The sequence below is a fragment of the Punica granatum genome, chromosome 3, assembly GCF_007655135.1.
Source record: "Punica granatum isolate Tunisia-2019 chromosome 3, ASM765513v2, whole genome shotgun sequence".
In the NCBI taxonomy this organism is placed as follows: domain Eukaryota; kingdom Viridiplantae; phylum Streptophyta; class Magnoliopsida; order Myrtales; family Lythraceae; genus Punica; species Punica granatum.
Genome location: NC_045129.1, coordinates 2,353,399 through 2,370,902, shown reverse-complemented (window position 1 = coordinate 2,370,902; position 17,504 = coordinate 2,353,399). Strand labels below are relative to the sequence as shown.

Sequence of the window (17,504 nt, the reverse complement as noted above, 5' to 3'; positions counted from 1 at the left end):
GTATGAAAAAAGTGGCGCGAAAGTGGTCCCGCTACTTCGAGGAGTGAGCTTCTCTCACTTCGCACTTTTCCAGCTTCTCCTCTCTCTCTCTCTTTCTCCCCGGAAAAGCGAAAATGCAGCGGCAGAAGTCTATTCTCTCCTTTCTCCGGCCTCCGACGGGGGATCGGAGCTCCGGCAGCGAGAATCCGTCGGCTAAGCGGCTTCCAGCGCAGCGGCACGAGCAGAGCGCCAACGGTTCCGGTCAATCCACGGCTGCTTCCGCAATGGACTCGTCTTTGGAGGTTAGGGGCACTGATACTCCCCCGGAGAAGGTTCCGCGCCCGATTTTCCCGCAGAAATCCGCGAACGGAGGCTCCTCTCTGTTCTCGAGCATCATGCACAAGTTTGTGAAGGTCGATGACAAGGCAAATGGAAGGTAAGGGTTGTTTTCGCTTCATTTCTTTGCTGAATATTCGGATTTTCGTGATTCAGTAGCCTTTCTGTTATCTGCCTGCACTGTGTCAGTTGCATCCAGCTCGCTCGGTGAAGAAGCTGCAGCTTACGACAAATAGATGATGTGATTTGTTCAACGATATAACCATGATACATGAATTTCACCTATATCATTTGCCTCCAGCTCGTGTTCAGATGATTTTTTCGTTCTCGTATTTTTTGAGTTGATAAACGGTGCAGGAATCAGGCACAGGCTGGTGCGTTGAATGTCAGTTCATTATCCAGCGCAGTTGGAGTTTCTGCAGTTTCTCAATTCCCTGAAAAGGACAACTTTCTTGAGTCCTGCATGACAGTTAATCAAGGAGGCTTCGCGGATTCTAAACTTCTCGATGTCATTGGCCCAGAAACGCCAGGAACCAGACCGCTTGTCCCTCGTTTCAAGCGTATTCAAGAGGAAATCCCAAAGTTGATTGCGGAGGATGATCATCCATTACCGCATCCCAGCAAAAGAATGAAAGTTCTTAATGATGATCCAGTAGTGAACAAGAAAGACGCACAAGTATGTGACTCGATCAGCAAATTTGACTGGCTTAACCTTTCTCGAATTCGGGACGCTAACAGGAGGAGGCCTGAAGATCCTCTTTATGACAAGAGCACACTCTATATACCACCTGAGGCTTTAAACAAAATGTCTGCATCTCAGAAGCAATACTGGAGCGTCAAATGTAAATACATGGATGTGGTGCTGTTCTTCAAAGTGGTTAGTTCACATGTCATCGACATTAATTCCACTTTGCATTGAGAATGCTTCTTACATTTTAATGCCCATCTTAGGCTATAGGTTTTAAATTATTATCTTCTTCTTACATGCACTTCCTTATATGCTTCGGGTTTTCCTGCCTCATAATTTTTAAAATATATTTCCAGTTGCGTGCTTAATATTACCATATGCTATATTTTCATTTTATTCTGTTATATTTACAGGGGAAATTTTATGAGCTGTATGAGCTAGATGCAGAAATTGGCCATAAGGAGCTTGGCTGGAAAATCACATTAAGTGGTGTGGGAAAATGTCGGCAGGTACTCTGATTGGAAATTTAATTGTATTAATTTTAGCTAGTTTGTTCAAGTTAAGTCTTAACCTCTTGAAAATAATCTTCATTGCGTAATAATGGATCATTTATTAGGTTGGTATCTCTGAGAGTGGAATTGATGATGCTGTGCAAAAGCTGGTCTCTCGAGGGTGAGAAAATCTAGCCCTTTTACATTTTTGTTTCAATGAGATTTTGATTTAGCTCAACATTTTATGGCTTTGAAATATTTGCCACCTTGTTCTCTACCAAGTCTATTTACTTAGAAATTTTGTTTGTTTATTCAAGATACAAGGTTGGTCGGATGGAGCAGTCGGAGACATCTGGTCAAGCGAAGGCCAGAGGTGGAAGTTCTGTGAGTATTTTGATATTTTCTCTTTTTCCATTCTCCCCTGTGGAGTGAGTGTATTCTCTCTTTTGATGTGGACCCTAAAGGATGTTATAGTCCAAAGTTGTTTTGCTTCGGATGGTGATCTTCTTATGTTCGTTTACCCTTTCTTTGTAAATTTTGTTTGCTCTCATCTTCACATGTTCAACGTTGAGTGCTTTTTATTGCACAGATGAAACTAGAAACTTAATGCTTTACATACTGCATTCTAATGTCTGGATTACTATATTTCAGGTGATATCAAGGAAATTGGTATCTGTAGTTACTCCGTCAACTTTAGTGGATAATAATATTGGCCCTGATGCTATTCACCTTCTTGTTATAAAAGAGGTTGGTATTGCTTCATCCTTCCTCAGCTTCATCTCCATGTACTTGCATTCAAACTTCATATTCATCTTATGCTTCATAAAGTCCCACACTTTACTGGCCTATTATATTTACTTTTTGTCAGATCAATAAGAGCAATCAAACAGTGGGAGCAACCTGAAAAGTTTATAGTTCTTATTTTTCTTTTCTTGTATCATCCAATCTTCATTTTCCATTATATCTGATTGTATTGCTCTTTCAGGGGGAACCAGGACCAGATACTAGTTCAGTTGGTTATGGATTTGCTTTCGTTGATTGTGCTGCCTTGCGAGTGTGGATTGGTTCCATTACCGATGATTCTTCCTGTGCTGCTTTGGGAGCTTTATTAATGCAGGTAAAAAGTGATAAATTTCTCATCTGATTCTATTCAAAACATTTACATGGCTTTTGTTGCAGGTAGCACCTAAGGAAGTTATTTATGAGAACAGAGGTAATTTCTCTCAGTCACTATGCATATGCATGTGCTGGCATGTTTCTGCACATTGTGTGATAATCCATTCTACAATTCTTTTCATTTTCTTTTTTATATGTTTGATTGATTGAGAAATCTTTGAGAGATGTCAGTAAATATTTTTTGCATTATTGAAGGTTTATCGAAAGCAGCTCAGAAGGCAGTTCGAAAATATTCAGTTACGGGTAAGGACTGGCTGACTATGATGTGTTTCTTGAAGATTATCGAAACTATAGATGCTGAAATTGTTGTAAGGATAAACTATAAAAGTTGTTTTTGCTGTAGTGACCATGCAAATGATAGTGGTTCATGTTAGTGATTCACATAGGGTTTGTATGGGTTTTATTTATTTTATTTTTTTCATTTCCTTATGATTTTTTGTTTTCCTTTTCTTTTGGATAAATTTTGTAGGTACTATGGCCGTACAATTGACTCCAGTGCTACCAGCCACTGCTTTTCCCGATGCCTCTGATGTTACGGATTCAATTAAATCCAAGGGCTACTTTAAGAGGTCATCTATTTTGTGGAACCTTGCCCTTGATGGTGTTGCACACCATGACCTTGCATTATCTGCAATGGGTGGTCTTATTGATCATCTTTCACGATTAATGGTAAAGTTTCTTTTGAGGGCCAGTTTACATCAAAGCGCTGAGTGGTTTCTTGGTTATGTTATCATTTTCTGACGATTTGCACATACACTTTTGCAGCTAGATGATATTTTGAGGAATGGGGACGTTTCCCCTTATCAAGTCTACAAGGGTTGCCTCCGGATGGATGGGCAAACGTTAGTCAATCTTGAGATTTTCAGTAACAATGCTGATGGGGGTGCTTCGGGTAAGTTTTCGCCTCATTCTTCACTTCAAATAAGCTGGTAAAATGTTAAGGCGCCATATACCATGCAATTCTATAGTTTGCCTATTTGGTCTTTATGCAGATTCTTTGTGCCTAATGATTTTCAGGTACATTATATAAGTATCTTGATAACTGCTTGACATGCTCCGGCAAGCGGCTTTTAAGGAACTGGATATGCCATCCGCTGAAAGATGTTGAAGGCATCAATAATAGACTTAATGTTGTTGATGATCTAGCTGCTCAACCTGAATTTATGTTACTTATAGCTCAAAGTCTCCGCAAACTTCCGGACTTAGATAGACTGCTTGGGCGGGTCAAGTCCAATGTACAGTTATCAGTCTCTCTGTTACTGCCTTCAATAGGCAACAAAGTGCTAAAACAACTTGTGAGTGTTCACACCTTTGGTTTTCCTCTCTGCATCTATTTGAAATGGTTTCTATGAAATTTCGTTGCACATTGTACAAATTCTGTTCTTTTACTCAAAAAGTTCATCCTACATGCTCTTTTAGTTCTTGGGGCATGCAAACAAACTACTCAGAATCTTTGTCATAGACAGTGAGTTGAGAATGTTGATAAGTTCCTAATGCTTTCTTCTTTAAATTGACCAACTGAATATTCCACATCTTCTTTATCCTATCTGTTTCCTTTCTAACTCTTAGTTTTTTAATCTTGTCTTTATTAGACAACAAGGTTCATCTGTCATACTTCCTCTGGGTTCATTTTGGTTCACATTAGCATGCCCTTGATAGAAATTTAATATCCCTGATTCTTGTAAAAATGTATTTTACTTGATAGATGAACAATTGCTTGAACTCTTGTCAACATGATCTAATATGTAGATCTTGTACTTACTCAGGTAAAAGTGTTCGGCTCTCTTGTGAAAGGTCTCGAGATTGCACTGGATTTGCTAACACTGTTAATGAAGGATCGGAATTTAAGCATATCGTTGTCGAAGATATTTAAACTGCCCATTCTGGAGGGTAGCAATGGGATTCATAAGTTTCTCACCCAATTTGATGCTGCCATAGATAGCGATTTCCCAAATTACCAGGTTTCCTTATCTTGCTCATACAATAGCTTTAGACATATTTCCATTAATTCGTTTTCATCACATTCTAATTTATTTTTTGGTTTTCTGTCCATAGACTCTGCTAATAATCATATTTCGTGTGATAGAAAATTCTCATTTTTTTTTTTACTTTTGCTTACTAACTTAAATTTACATGACAAATTTTTGACACCAGAACCATGATGTGACGGATTCCGATGCTGATACACTCTCTGCTCTCATTGAGTTATTCGTTGAGAAATCAACTGAATGGGCTGCTATAATTCATGCCACCAACTGCATTGATGTGCTACGTTCCTTTACAATCACTGCAACTTCTTCATGTGGAGCCATGTGCAGGCCTCTAGTTTTGCCCCAGTCAAAACACATGGGCTCAGCCCAAGGGGGCAAGGGCCCACTACTTAAAATCTCAGGTCTATGGCACCCCTATGCCCTTGGGGAAAATGGAGGGCAGCCTGTTCCTAATGACATACTCCTCGGTGAAGATACTGAGGGGTTTCACCCTCACACGTTGTTATTGACTGGACCAAATATGGGCGGGAAATCAACCCTTCTGCGTGCAACATGCTTAGCAGTTGTACTGGCCCAGGTTAGCTTTTGTCGGAAGTTTATTATTGCAATCAAAATTAAATGTTCTTTTTTTCTGTTTTCAATTTATGAAATAATAAACATACAAGCGCATTCCCTGATTATAGATAAGTTGGCAAGTCGTCTTTCTAGAAATTCTAGATCATCTGATTTCCATGATATCCAGCCATGTTTATCAAGATTCTTTGTTTGAATGCAGCTTGGCTGTTATGTGCCTGGTGAGAAATGTGTTCTTTCCCCAGTTGATATAATCTTCACGAGGCTTGGTGCTACGGATAGAATAATGACAGGAGAGAGTAAGTTTTCCCACACTTTAGACTTAGCATGCCATGATTTTTGTTGCAAAGAAAATTGCACGTACTCTAAGGTTGAAAAAAACTTAAAAAAGAGTTGCAGTTGCAGCAATAAATGCCAAGTCTAGACTCATGCTCGTAGTTTAATTGGTAGAAATGTGAGAATACTTCTCTTTGTTTGTTTATTGTTAAATGTTGATTGTTGAGACTTTTGTCTGTACAGGTACATTCTTCGTTGAGTGCTCAGAAACAGCCACGGTTCTTCAAAATGCCACCGAAGATTCTCTGGTTATTCTCGATGAACTTGGTCGAGGAACTAGCACCTTTGATGGATATGCCATCGCCTATGCTGTGAGCACCTTATAATTTAGTATTCTTTCATTGTTGGCTCAATTTCACCGAATGACATCCTTTTCTGTTCTATCCTCTTACATTGTGCATGGAGCTGGCATTTAATAGAGCGTGACTCGAGCTTATAATTAGGATCTCCTCTGACATCATAATTTCATCAACACTCAGCTGTATAATATACTTGTGACCTATATTCGGCTCATGAAAGCAAATTGGAACAGGTACTTCGCCACCTAGTCGAGAAGGTGAACTGCCGGCTCCTCTTTGCTACACACTACCACCCTCTAACCAAGGAGTTTGGGTCCCATCCCCGTGTTATCCTCCAGCACATGGCCTGTGCCCTTCAGTCCAAATCCTCAACCCCTTCCGGAAGACCCGAGCAAGAGCTCGTCTTCCTCTACCGGCTCGCCTCTGGACCCTGTCCCGAGAGCTACGGGCTACAAGTGGCGACCATGGCGGGGATCCCTGAGAAGGTGGTGGAGTCCGCCTCGAGGGCAGGCCGCGCGATGAAGAGATCAATTGGGGAGAGCTTCAGGTCGAGTGAACAGAGGATTGTGTTCTCGTCTCTCCATGAGGAATGGCTGAAGACTCTGCTCATCTTGTCAAAGACAGGAGAGGGGGGCACTCGTGTTAGCGAGGATGACGATGCCTTGGATACTTTGTTCTGCCTGTGGCATGAGATGAAGAGCTTGTGCGGGAAATGACAAAACCATTCCGTTTACATAGTCCATCCGGGTTCGGGTAATATTTGTAATATCATATTTACCCATCTTTGCACAGGCGAAAGGCAATCTTCTGCAGCCATTTTGTGCCGGTTTTATCTGCCTTGTCAACAACTTCACAGATGGTACATGTTTTGGTCCATTATTCTTCTTCTTGTTTGGGAAGATGTGCAGATAATCCTTATCAACTTGATTATCAGGGGATGATAACCCGAGTTTCTTCTGAGCTAAGAAGAAACTCCTGATCGAGCTCCCCCACTATCTGATTACCACTGACCGTCCGGATCGTGATCGATCAGTTGTTATTGCATCTTTCTCAATTCAATGAAAATCAACATATGGGCCGGGTTGAAAACGACAGGAAATACTTACTGTTATTGCATCAACTTATTTAACTATAACCTCGTGTCCATTTATCTATCTATCGAATTTCAGCACGCGTCATCTTCTGAGTTGAAACCTCAAAACTAGGAGCGTTCGTAGAAACTTTCAAATGTCAAATGTCAACCATAAAAACTGAAAGCCTAAGACCTCTCCATAAAATAGAAGTCAGTTAAGTACACGAAATTCAACTTCCAAACCGTTTCTCCTTTCTTTCCTTTCTTGTCACTCAATGATGGAAGAAGCCAAAGATCAAAATCCGGAAGATGACCAGATCATCGCCAAGCAGAGGCGGAAAGAGCTCGGCCTCTCCTGCATGCTCAACGCTGAGGTTGGCGCTGTCCTCGCCGTAATTCGCCGGCCCTCCGACCATTACATCTCCCCCCAGGAGGAGTCCTTCGATTCCTCTATCCTCCATTCCCTGAAGTCGCTGCGGGCCCTCATATTCAACCCCCAGCAGGAGTGGCGAATGATCGACCCATCCGTCTACCTGTCCCCATTCCTCGATGTGGTCCAGAGCGATGATGTTCCTGCAGTCGCCACTGGGGTGGCCCTCTCGGCACTCCTCAAGATTCTGAAGCTCGGGATCTTTGACGAGAAGACCCCAGGGGCCAAGGACGCCATCAACTCCGTCGTGACCGGGATAGTCAACTGCCGGCTGGGGAAGACTGACCCTGGCTTTGAGGAGGCCGTGCTGATGAGGATCCTGCAAGTCCTGTCGAACACAATGAGGCACAGGGCCTCGATCCTCCTCACCGACCATGCAGTCTCCACTGTTGTGAATACATGCTTCCAGGTTGTGCAGCAGTCTGCTAGCCGGGGGAATCTGCTCCAACGGAATGCGAGGTAATACTCGGAACTGTAATACGAACTCCACCAATGAATTGAAGAACGAGAATGGTATATCCTCCCCCCCCCCCCCCCCAAAAAAAAAAAAAAAAAAAAAGATAATGTTGAGAGTGGGATTTGAACCCACGCCCTTTCGGACCAGAACCTTAATCTGGCGCCTTAGACCAACTCGGCCATCTCAACTTCATGTCCGTTGTTTCCAACCGAATTTACAAATTTCGGTTGACAGAGATTTCTTGACAGGTACGCTATGCATGAGCTCATACAGATAATATACTCCCGACTGCCGGAGATCGAAGTCAAAGAAGGGGACAACTCGGAGTCGGACACCGACGATGTGTGCAGCTTGTCCGAGTCTGGCTATGGCGTTCGGTGCATGGTTGATGTCTTCCAGTTCCTGTGCTCCCTGCTGAATGTGGTTGAGGTCGTGGAGACAGATGGAGCCACATCCCAGACGGCCGATGAGGATGTCCAGATATTCGCTCTCGCCCTCATCAACTCCGCGATCGAGCTGAGCGGAGATGAGATCGGGAGGCACCCGAAGCTGTTGAGAATGATACAGGACGACCTCTTTCACCACTTAATACACTACGGGACATCTTCGAGCCAACTCGTCCTAGCCATGATCTGCAGCACTGTTTTGAGCATCTATCATTTCCTGCGCAGGTAAGATTGCCTCGAAATTATTAAAAAAAGAAAAAGAAAAAAAAAATCTACTGTCTTTTTAATTGAACCATAGACTACAATGACTAGTATGATCCACTTGAACAAAGGAACAAAAAACACTGACGCGTAGAATTGTGTTACTGTTTGCAGGTTTATTCGACTGCAATTAGAAGCCTTCTTTGGGTACGTCCTATTTCGGGTCGCTTTACATGGAACGTCGACTCAACTTCAAGAAGTGGCAACCGAGGGGATTATAAACTTCTGCCGACAGCCTGCCTTCATACTTGAGAGCTATGTGAATTATGATTGCAATATTATGTGCCGGAACGTTTTCGAGGAGATTGGTAAGTTGCTATGCAGGCATGCATACCCAACATCGAGTCCCATGACGAGTTTACAAATCCAAGCATTTGAAGGCCTCGTGATCATGATCCACAATATTGCAGATAACATAAATATGGAGGATCCGAGCTCGTTTGAACCCCATACTATGGAAATCACTGACTACCGGCCCTTTTGGGAAGAAAAACCTGAGGAGGAGGAGGAGAACTGGGTCGATTTGGTGAGGCTGAGGAAGGCCCAGAAGCGGAAGATTATGATCGCGGGGAATCATTTCAATCGTGATGACAAGAAGGGGCTCGACTACTTGAAATTCTCTAAATTAGTCTCTGAAGACGCCCTGGATCCTAAGGGCTTCGCATTCTTCTTTAGGTTCACCCCTGGCCTTGACAAGGATGCCATCGGGGACTATCTAGGGGACCCCGACGAGTTCCACATTAAAGTGTTGAAGGAGTTCACGAACACATTTGAGTTCTCCGGGATGGTCCTTGACACAGCCCTGAGGACTTACTTGCAGACTTTTCGGCTCCCCGGTGAGTCCCAAAAGATTCATCGAATTATTGAGGCATTTTCTGATAGATTCTATGACCAGCAATCCTCGGAGATTTTCGCGAGTAAAGATGCAGTTTTTGTTCTTTGCTACTCAATAATTATGCTGAATACCGATCAGCATAACCCGCAAGTGAAGAAGAGGATGACTGAGGAGGACTTTATACGGAACAACCGGGCGATCAATGGGGGGAATGATCTGCCAAGAGAGTACCTCTCTGAGCTCTTTCACTCCATCTCGACCAACGAGATCAAGATCTTTAATCATTCGGGCTTGCCACAAGAGATGGGCCCAAACCGATGGCTTGAGCTCATGAATCGGTCCAAGTCTGCTAATCCTTTCTTCCAGTGCAACTTTGATGGGCGAGTTGGCAGAGACATGTTCGCCACGATAGCGGGACCATCAGTGGCAACCCTTTCTGCCTGCTTCGAGCATGCGGAGGAGGATGAGTTCCTCCATGAGTGCGTTGAAGGGCTGTTTTCCGTTGGCCGAATCGCACAATATGGGCTAGAGGACACCCTCGACGAGCTCCTTGCCACATTCTGCAAGTTCACCACGTTGTTGAATCCCTATGCCTCATCAGAGGAAACACTTTTTGCCTTTAGCAATGATTTGAAGTCGAGAATGGCGACTCTTGCAGTTTTCACGATTGCAAACAGCTTTGGATTTGCTATCCGTGGAGGATGGAGGAACATTGTTGATTGTCTCTTGAAGCTCAAGAGGCTAAAGCTTCTCCCTCAGACGGTGATTGAGCTGGACACTGATTCCGACGTATCATCTAGTGCGGGCTCGGAGTCGATCTTCTCAAACCAAGACCCAGAGTTTGGTGGAAGCCGCCAAAACTCAGGAATGATCGGTCGTTTCTCGCACTTCTTAGCTGTGGACAGCGCGGAAGATTCCCTGACTCTCGGGGCAAGTGAGTTCGAGCAAAATCTCAAGATTATCAAGCAATGCCGAATTGGGAACATATTCGCTGGTAGCAAGAACCTACCTGACGAGGGCTTACTACATCTTGGGCGGTCACTAATATTTTCTGCTGCTGGGAAAGGCCAAAAGTTTAGCACGCCCGTTGAAGAGGAAGAGACCGTTGGTTTCTGCTGGGAGCTACTGAACGCCATCATAACTGCAAACATTCACCGATTCTCGATGTTTTGGCCCGCGTTCCATGAAAATCTACTAGCAGTAGCACAGTTCCCATTATTTTCGCCGATTCCTTTTGCGGAGAAGGCCGTGCTATGTCTACTGAAGGTATGCCTCAGGCTAATCTCTATACGTCGTAATGATATCTTGCCTGAGGAGCTCATCTTCCGCTCAATAACCTTGATGTGGAAACTTGACAAGGAGATACTCGAGACGTGCTCTGAGTCCATATTCAAGTTGATCAGTAGAATGCTGGTCGAGTTCCCTGATAACATCCAAAGCCAGATCGGCTGGAAGTCGGTTCTCCATTTACTAGTTGTCACCGGTAGAAGCCCTGAGACCTTTGACCAAGGAGTTGAGACACTAATCACTATCTTATCGGACACAAACCATCTCTCGCGGATCAACTACGTGTGTTGTGTAGATTGTGCATTCGGGTTCATTGGCCTAAAGTCTTGTCCCGTGGAGAAGAAAATCAAGGTCCTCGAGCTATTGACAGACACGATAAATCTATTGATCCAATGGCACAGGCACGGGTTTTCAGATCCTGGAAATAATTATAGCACCACAAGCAACACAAGTAGTTCCTCATTGGAGGACCACTCCAAGGCGCTCGGGACCTCAAATTTAGCATTGAACATGTTTGTTAAGCTCGCGGAATTCCTGAAGAACACAAGTCTGGCCAGGCGGGAGGAAGTCAGGAATCATGCGATCCAAGATCTTGGGAGGATCTTCGCCCCAGCCAACAACCTTGATTTATCGTCAACGAGTTGCATAAAATGTTTCAACCTTGTGGTCTTCTCAATGGTTGATGATCTGCACGAGAAGGTGGTCGTCTACTCCCGGAGGGAGAATGTGGAGTCAGAGTTAAGGAGTTGGGAGGAAAGCCTAAAGCTGGCAATGGAGGTACTGACTGATATATACTTGCACTTTCTCAATCTCATCTGGGAGAGTCCAGGTTTCCGGACTTTCTGGTTGGGTGTGCTGAGGAGGATGGACACGTGCATGAAAGCTGATCTCGGGCCCTATGGGGAGCCGGGCTTGCAAAAGCTCGTGCCGGAACTGCTGCGCAGGATGATCACGAAAATGAAGGAAGACAACATTCTTCTGCCAAGGGACGGTGATGATCTTTGGGAGATCACTTATATTCAAATCCAGTGGATTGCCCCTTTCCTCAAGGAGGAACTGTTCCCGGACCTCTGACGATGAATTGACGTTCTTCAACGGGCTGAGAGAAGATGTCATCAGTGTGGTCCATGGGAACGAAACACCAATAGTAGGTCAAGGAAAAATTTCCTTTTACGTATTATAGAGGTTCATGGTAGAGGTTCTTGTCCAATCTAACATAAAGCATAAGAAGCATCGTCGCAAGCAAATAGTAACATGTTTTGCCTTTTGATTTGTAGAGAATGTTTTAGTTAATCATCCATAGGAGGTCGGTCCTTGTACGTACGTATGATCTTAGTTTCAGAAGGCAACTGTTTATTCTGTCAATATAAAATATTTATGGCCTGGGCCACTTTGGACTTGAAATCAAACCAATCTTTTTAGATCAGGTAGTGATGCATTTTGTTAATAACAAACTATCGTAGTATATAGATTCCACTTATTTTATAGGCTGTACAACCCAGATTGAAACCGGAAGAAAACAGAAAACATTTTACCGTTTTGTTCCGCAAATCCATGATCCCCATCATTCTTCCTTAAACAGCATTGCAAATGTCTGCTAAGGTAGTTTCACTTCACTTCCATGCAGCTTGTCATTCCTTTCTCTCCATACAAAGTACACAAAAGCTTGCCATGCCAATCTCGGTAAGCAAATCCGAACTGTTTTCCCTTGTAAATGACGAGTAGAGCCCATGTAATTCAGTATTTTAATCGCAAGCAGCCGTCCTGTCTCGAGTTGATCGCTTGTTATGAATCACAAGCCAACTGACGAAGCTGTGCCTTGGGGATGTTTGGCTGGGACTACTCATCACAGTCCATACAACCTCATTTCTCTTCTCTGAAATTAATTATCTCAAGCTACTGATAGCAGGTTGCAGATCTTGCCTTCCCACATCTCTGATGTATCTACCAATCCATGTAGCACCTTCTCTCCATCACTGATATTGTGTTCGATGAGAGGAATGAGCAATGTCATCCCTCGATCTTAGAAGCATCCTCCAGGCATAGGAGAAGGAGCTAGGAACTTTGAAAGTTCATCATTTAAGGCGTTAGAAATTTGTTGATAACACAAATTTTTGGATGGGATTATTACATGCAATTTGTAGACGGGATTTGATCATCTAATGAGCCCACCCGCCAGCATATAACTGTTCCACCCTCATTATACCAACTTCTAAATATGTTTCTCGGTATTTTGTTGGAAACAAATTTAAGTTCAAGCAGGGCTAGAATTGAATTAGGATGATCCGGGACAAGACTTCTTGTCCCATCTCAGAGTCACCAAGCCTGAACATAGCCCGACGTGTGAACAGATGTGCTTTGCTGCTGCTGCCACTTTTACATTGAGGGCAATGTGGGAGCTGACAATGCAAACAGACTCGACTCATGCTTCGCCTCCGACTCAAAGGATATCTTTATGTCCGGCGTTCAGTTTCAGTATGCATTGGTGAACTATTGATATGACATGACAACTCCTGGATCAAATAATTTCTCTTAACTCGGCAATTGGCAACTTGAGCAGTTTATGAGAGGTATTTCACAGTCGATTACTTGTACTGGCAATTAAAAACCGAGGAATATGCTTTCACTATAGAAAAAGAGAAAACAATACTCGATGTTTCTTGAGACAAATAGATGCAATCCCACTCTTTAATCTGTCTTATACTTCATGGGCGGTACGAGCTGCGGCAATCAGTAGCCAACATGGAAAACAAAGGGAAACATTAATGCCAAGTGGGGAAACCTATGTTTTCTGGCTATTTGCAGCACTGCTTCAATGTACAACATTTGGGATTAAACAAAGCACGACATTCGGCTTGGAATCAATATCCAGTACATGCAGATGTCTCCATAAGCTATTGAAAACAAGTTATATTTTGCACAACAACCAACTCGATCTCTGTCTGATATGATAGTATATGCCGAGACAACAACTGCCTTAATTCCGATCTGTAGGAATACTCCCTCCACACAAAACTAGACTAATGCCGAGAACAAGTGTCGTGATGGGCAGGAGAGCTAAATATTAGGTAAGCAACGGACACGAAACATGATCTGAAATTGTGGTATGAACAAAAGCAGATTCACTCTTCAATTCTCATCCTTAATTTAGTGGCATCTGACTCGGCTTCTGGACTTATGGTCACAGGGCAGTCATTCACAAAGACTTTCCAACATCTTTCAAAGAAAAATCTCTGACGTTTGTACCATAGAACATCAACATTATGCAAGGATTGTCAAGTTTTTAAAATGATTTTGCCTTCTCGGAGGAAATCGCTCAATCCTAGGATTTGCTGATCTTATTGACGATGGCAACAGAGAGTCCAATCCATCCACGTAGGAGAGATTTAAGATTAAACGGTAAAGGCCTCCAAAAGTAGGATGGATACGTACACTTGCGCGACCAGATTATAAGTTGGAGTTGATCATGATAAGTTGTGAAACATACATCTTTCTCGCAAATGATAATGCTGTTGGACTGATCTCTTCGAAATAAAAATGATTCATCAAGCACAGTTATCCTGGACAAGTATTACACATGATGTTCCAACTGATTCATGTACATCCAGGAACCGGCCGGTACTTGCACTCGAGTGTCCTAGGGAAATATATACGGCACATGCACTCTGCAGCTTGAATCACCTGGCGCGCACCAATGCTCCTTAGACCCATCGCGTATTGCTGTAGCTGGAAAACCAAAAAATGGTAAACATGGTTCCACCACCATAGTATACCGCGTAATTTATTCTATTGAATCCTATATCATTCTTTATTATATATACCAAACGGGCCATTAGCACTATTTAGTGACCAGCAGGTACGTACTAAGACTATAGTCTAAACTGATGAACTGCTATGTATAAATTGACCGGCACGTACCTATAGGTCAAGGCCGATATATTACCCTTCATATAACACTGATTTTCAAACTTCTGGAAACTCAAGAAGGTCGAGTCATTAGGCCGAATTGCATTTTGGACAAAACACATTTATATAATAATGTCGGGCTTTCCTTCCCTTAATTTTTCCGTAAGAACGGCATGTTCCGCCTAGGACACAATTTCAATATGCTCTAATCCTTTAGGGCAGTCAAAGCATGACGTACAGACAGCTCAGATCCTCATTAAACCTTAAATTAGTTCGTAACAATGGAAAAAGGTAGACTACTAAAAGTGAAATCATTTATGCTCAGATTTAGAATATGTAGTGTGTGGGAACATGAAGTGGAGCAAGTCCTCAAATTGACATCCAATTCTCAATAATCTGACTCCACCCGACAACAGTAACCATAATCTATTGCAACATTTCGACTTTTGCGGGTTGCCAAAGGTCAATAAGTACATGAACCAGAAAGGGTAGGGTTCAAAGCAGCAAAGGTCAGGAAATATTACTTCAATTTAATACACACATAAATATACGTATATATAGATGTGTCTGGAGGCAATAATGCTTGAATCTGCTTTCTGTTCCTGTAGAGAAGCAATTCGATCCATTTGAAATGGTGGGAAACCAGAAAGTAACTTTATTTTCACTAATGGGGGCCTTTAATGCAAATGGAGAATGTCGCTCTCAGGACTTTATAAATTGAGCTTTCTTTGAGTATTCGATCGATATGAGTTCTTGCTCTTCTCGATTCACATAATTAGGAATCGGAGCTACTGTCTTATTTTCTTTTAAGTCAACAGTTCACTCAATGTGTTACGATATTGTGCGCTATGTCACTTGAATACCAAGTTGAACAGTGCTCCATCTCTTCGATCGTGATCGATCCTGGTTTACACTGAATCCCACATTAACTCTTTTCTACAACGATCAGTAACTGTCATCGATGTAGCACCAATGTGTGTTCGGAGAGTGCCCCCTTGGACGATGAACAGAGTGAGACTGTTGGTGGTATGGTGGCAAAGATTTCATCATGTCAGCATGAATCTAATTGATAAGCAAAAGAATAATGGAAGACACGTGTATTCCCATTCCAAGGATCACACCCGTATATCTATAACTGTACAATGAACTCGTATAAAGGATGTCATATACGTAAGAAAAGAAGTGGAGGTCACTCGAAAAAGACAAAAAAAAAAGAAAATAGAAAGAAAGAGGTGAGCCAGACATAATTTTTGTGTTATTCTTCTCACTTGACATGTAAATATGGTAACAGATATTTGTTTTTCCTTTTCTAAAAATAACATTTTTTTCTTTTTTCTGAAATAATATGATTTTCTAACATAGTAATAGATAAGGTATATTACTTTCATTGACAACTATATGTGATGACTTAATAATAATGATAATAATTACGTAGGTGCGACCTTAAACAAGCGCATGAGAAAATTTGTTAGAAGAAAGTACATATTTCATACTAGAATCGGTAGATTCAAATTGCATATTGGGAAGGGTCATTAGATTCAAATTGGACATTAGGAAGGATCATTGTTGATAACGTGATTGAAGAAGGCTCATTTACCCATACGTAATAATTACGGAACTTCTCATTGACAAATACATTGGGACGTGTATATATTTACCTATATTTGTTGGTTTTTTTTCTTTACATTATGTTACATTCAACATATTTATAATATAATAATATTTCAGCTTGCAATTTTTCTTGACTAAAAAAATGATTACCCTCCTTCAATATTATATTTCTTGATGATACTTGTTTTGATTTTGGGACAACACTGGCTTTGTACCCTAATAAAATTATATTTTTCTTTAACTGGAGGCATTGGCAACTTGGTTCAAATATCATAACCCTCTATTTAATATTTTGGATAGTATTAAGTTTCAGTCCATTAGTTGATGAACCTTCAAATCGAAGACTGTAATCCCGGCAAGTATTATGTAAAGCTTGTGAATTATGTGTTTTCATTAGATAAATGCATATGATATCTCAGCCGTAGAAAACGACGAAGAAACTTAAAGAGTTAAAACGAATAGTAATATACACACATATATAAGAGTAAATTAATAATTTGGTTCTCGAGAGATGCATGTTACATCAAATATGATCTCAAGAAATTTTTTAGTGTATATTAAATGGGCCATTCCGTCAATGTCCCGTTAAAAAATGGATGGAAAAATATTTAAAATTATTTTTTAATTCCTTTTGTGATTCTTTTTATTCTTTAACAATGTATTATATTATTTAATCTCATAAAAAATAAAAAAAGATATCTTAAAATTTTTTTAAAAAAAGTTTTTCTTCTGCAAATGACTGAGAAAGAGAGAGGGAGAGGGTATGGGCGAACACCGACGGTGGGGCAATGCCATCGATCACCGCCCCCAAGCCAACCTTGCCTATAACGTCCCATGTCCGGTGAGGTCGCCTGTACCCGGCCATGGCAGAACCAAAGCCCTAAGATGACAAGCTCCTTCACTCCGACCATCGATTGATTACTGCCAAAGCGCTCTCTGTCTCTCTCTATCTCTCTTTCTACACAGACATGCTGCTGAGCTCTCTTCCTTTTTTCCCTCACTTTTGTCTGTAAATCGATTGCTCTTCCTCTTCCTTCCTTCCTTCCTTCGATTTACAGACAGAAGCGGCTCTCTGTCTTTTTTCTCCATCGATTGATTACTGCCAAAGCGCTCTCTGTTTAAATCCGAATTTTCGTGGTCCTAACAAGAAGTTTGATTTCGGTTTCAATGGAGCAGCAACAACTGCTTCTGGTGAGGGAGGAGAAGAAGAAGAATGAGCACAGAGAATAGGGAGGGTGGGGGCGTTGAGGTTGAATTTGAACAGCAGGTCGGAGTTCTGGTCTCCAACTGATGGGGCGAGGTGAATGACTCGATCCAGTGGCAGGACAAC

General features: G+C 42.1%; 2 protein-coding genes and 1 non-coding gene across 3 annotated transcripts; 2 read left to right on the top strand and 1 right to left on the bottom strand.

The window, feature by feature from the left end:
- Positions 1-54: 54 nt before the first annotated feature.
- On the top strand, positions 55-6,768 carry LOC116200819 (DNA mismatch repair protein MSH7). Its single transcript, XM_031531737.1, has 17 exons — positions 55-415; positions 673-1,192; positions 1,417-1,512; positions 1,620-1,675; positions 1,812-1,878; positions 2,146-2,241; positions 2,480-2,611; positions 2,674-2,707; positions 2,866-2,913; positions 3,140-3,339; positions 3,436-3,562; positions 3,688-3,965; positions 4,437-4,631; positions 4,825-5,238; positions 5,437-5,533; positions 5,754-5,881; positions 6,103-6,768. Exons 1-17 carry the CDS (start codon positions 114-116, stop codon positions 6,583-6,585), a joined length of 3,273 nt encoding a protein of 1,090 aa, XP_031387597.1. The 5' UTR covers positions 55-113; the 3' UTR covers positions 6,586-6,768.
- A 450-nt stretch (positions 6,769-7,218) lies between these two features.
- LOC116200818 (ARF guanine-nucleotide exchange factor GNL2) lies at positions 7,219-12,052 on the top strand. Its single transcript, XM_031531736.1, has 3 exons — positions 7,219-7,830; positions 8,077-8,499; positions 8,650-12,052. The coding sequence occupies exons 1-3, from the start codon at positions 7,220-7,222 to the stop codon at positions 11,729-11,731; spliced, it is 4,116 nt and encodes a 1,371-aa protein (XP_031387596.1). The 5' UTR covers position 7,219; the 3' UTR covers positions 11,732-12,052.
- TRNAL-AAG lies at positions 7,936-8,016 on the bottom strand. Its single transcript has one exon. It is a non-coding gene; the product is annotated as a tRNA-Leu (tRNA).
- Positions 12,053-17,504: the final 5,452 nt, after the last annotated feature.

Coding starts and splice junctions, on each gene's coding strand:
- LOC116200818 (XM_031531736.1), top strand. CDS start 7,220: ATGGAAGAAGCCAAAGATCAAAATCCGGAAGATGACCAGATCATCGCC. Junction 7,831..8,076: donor CTGCTCCAACGGAATGCGAG/GTAATACTCGGA, acceptor ATTTCTTGACAG/GTACGCTATGCATGAGCTCA. Junction 8,500..8,649: donor ATCTATCATTTCCTGCGCAG/GTAAGATTGCCT, acceptor TACTGTTTGCAG/GTTTATTCGACTGCAATTAG.
- LOC116200819 (XM_031531737.1), top strand. CDS start 114: ATGCAGCGGCAGAAGTCTATTCTCTCCTTTCTCCGGCCTCCGACGGGG. Junction 1,676..1,811: donor CAAAAGCTGGTCTCTCGAGG/GTGAGAAAATCT, acceptor TGTTTATTCAAG/ATACAAGGTTGGTCGGATGG. Junction 2,914..3,139: donor TCGAAAATATTCAGTTACGG/GTAAGGACTGGC, acceptor TAAATTTTGTAG/GTACTATGGCCGTACAATTG.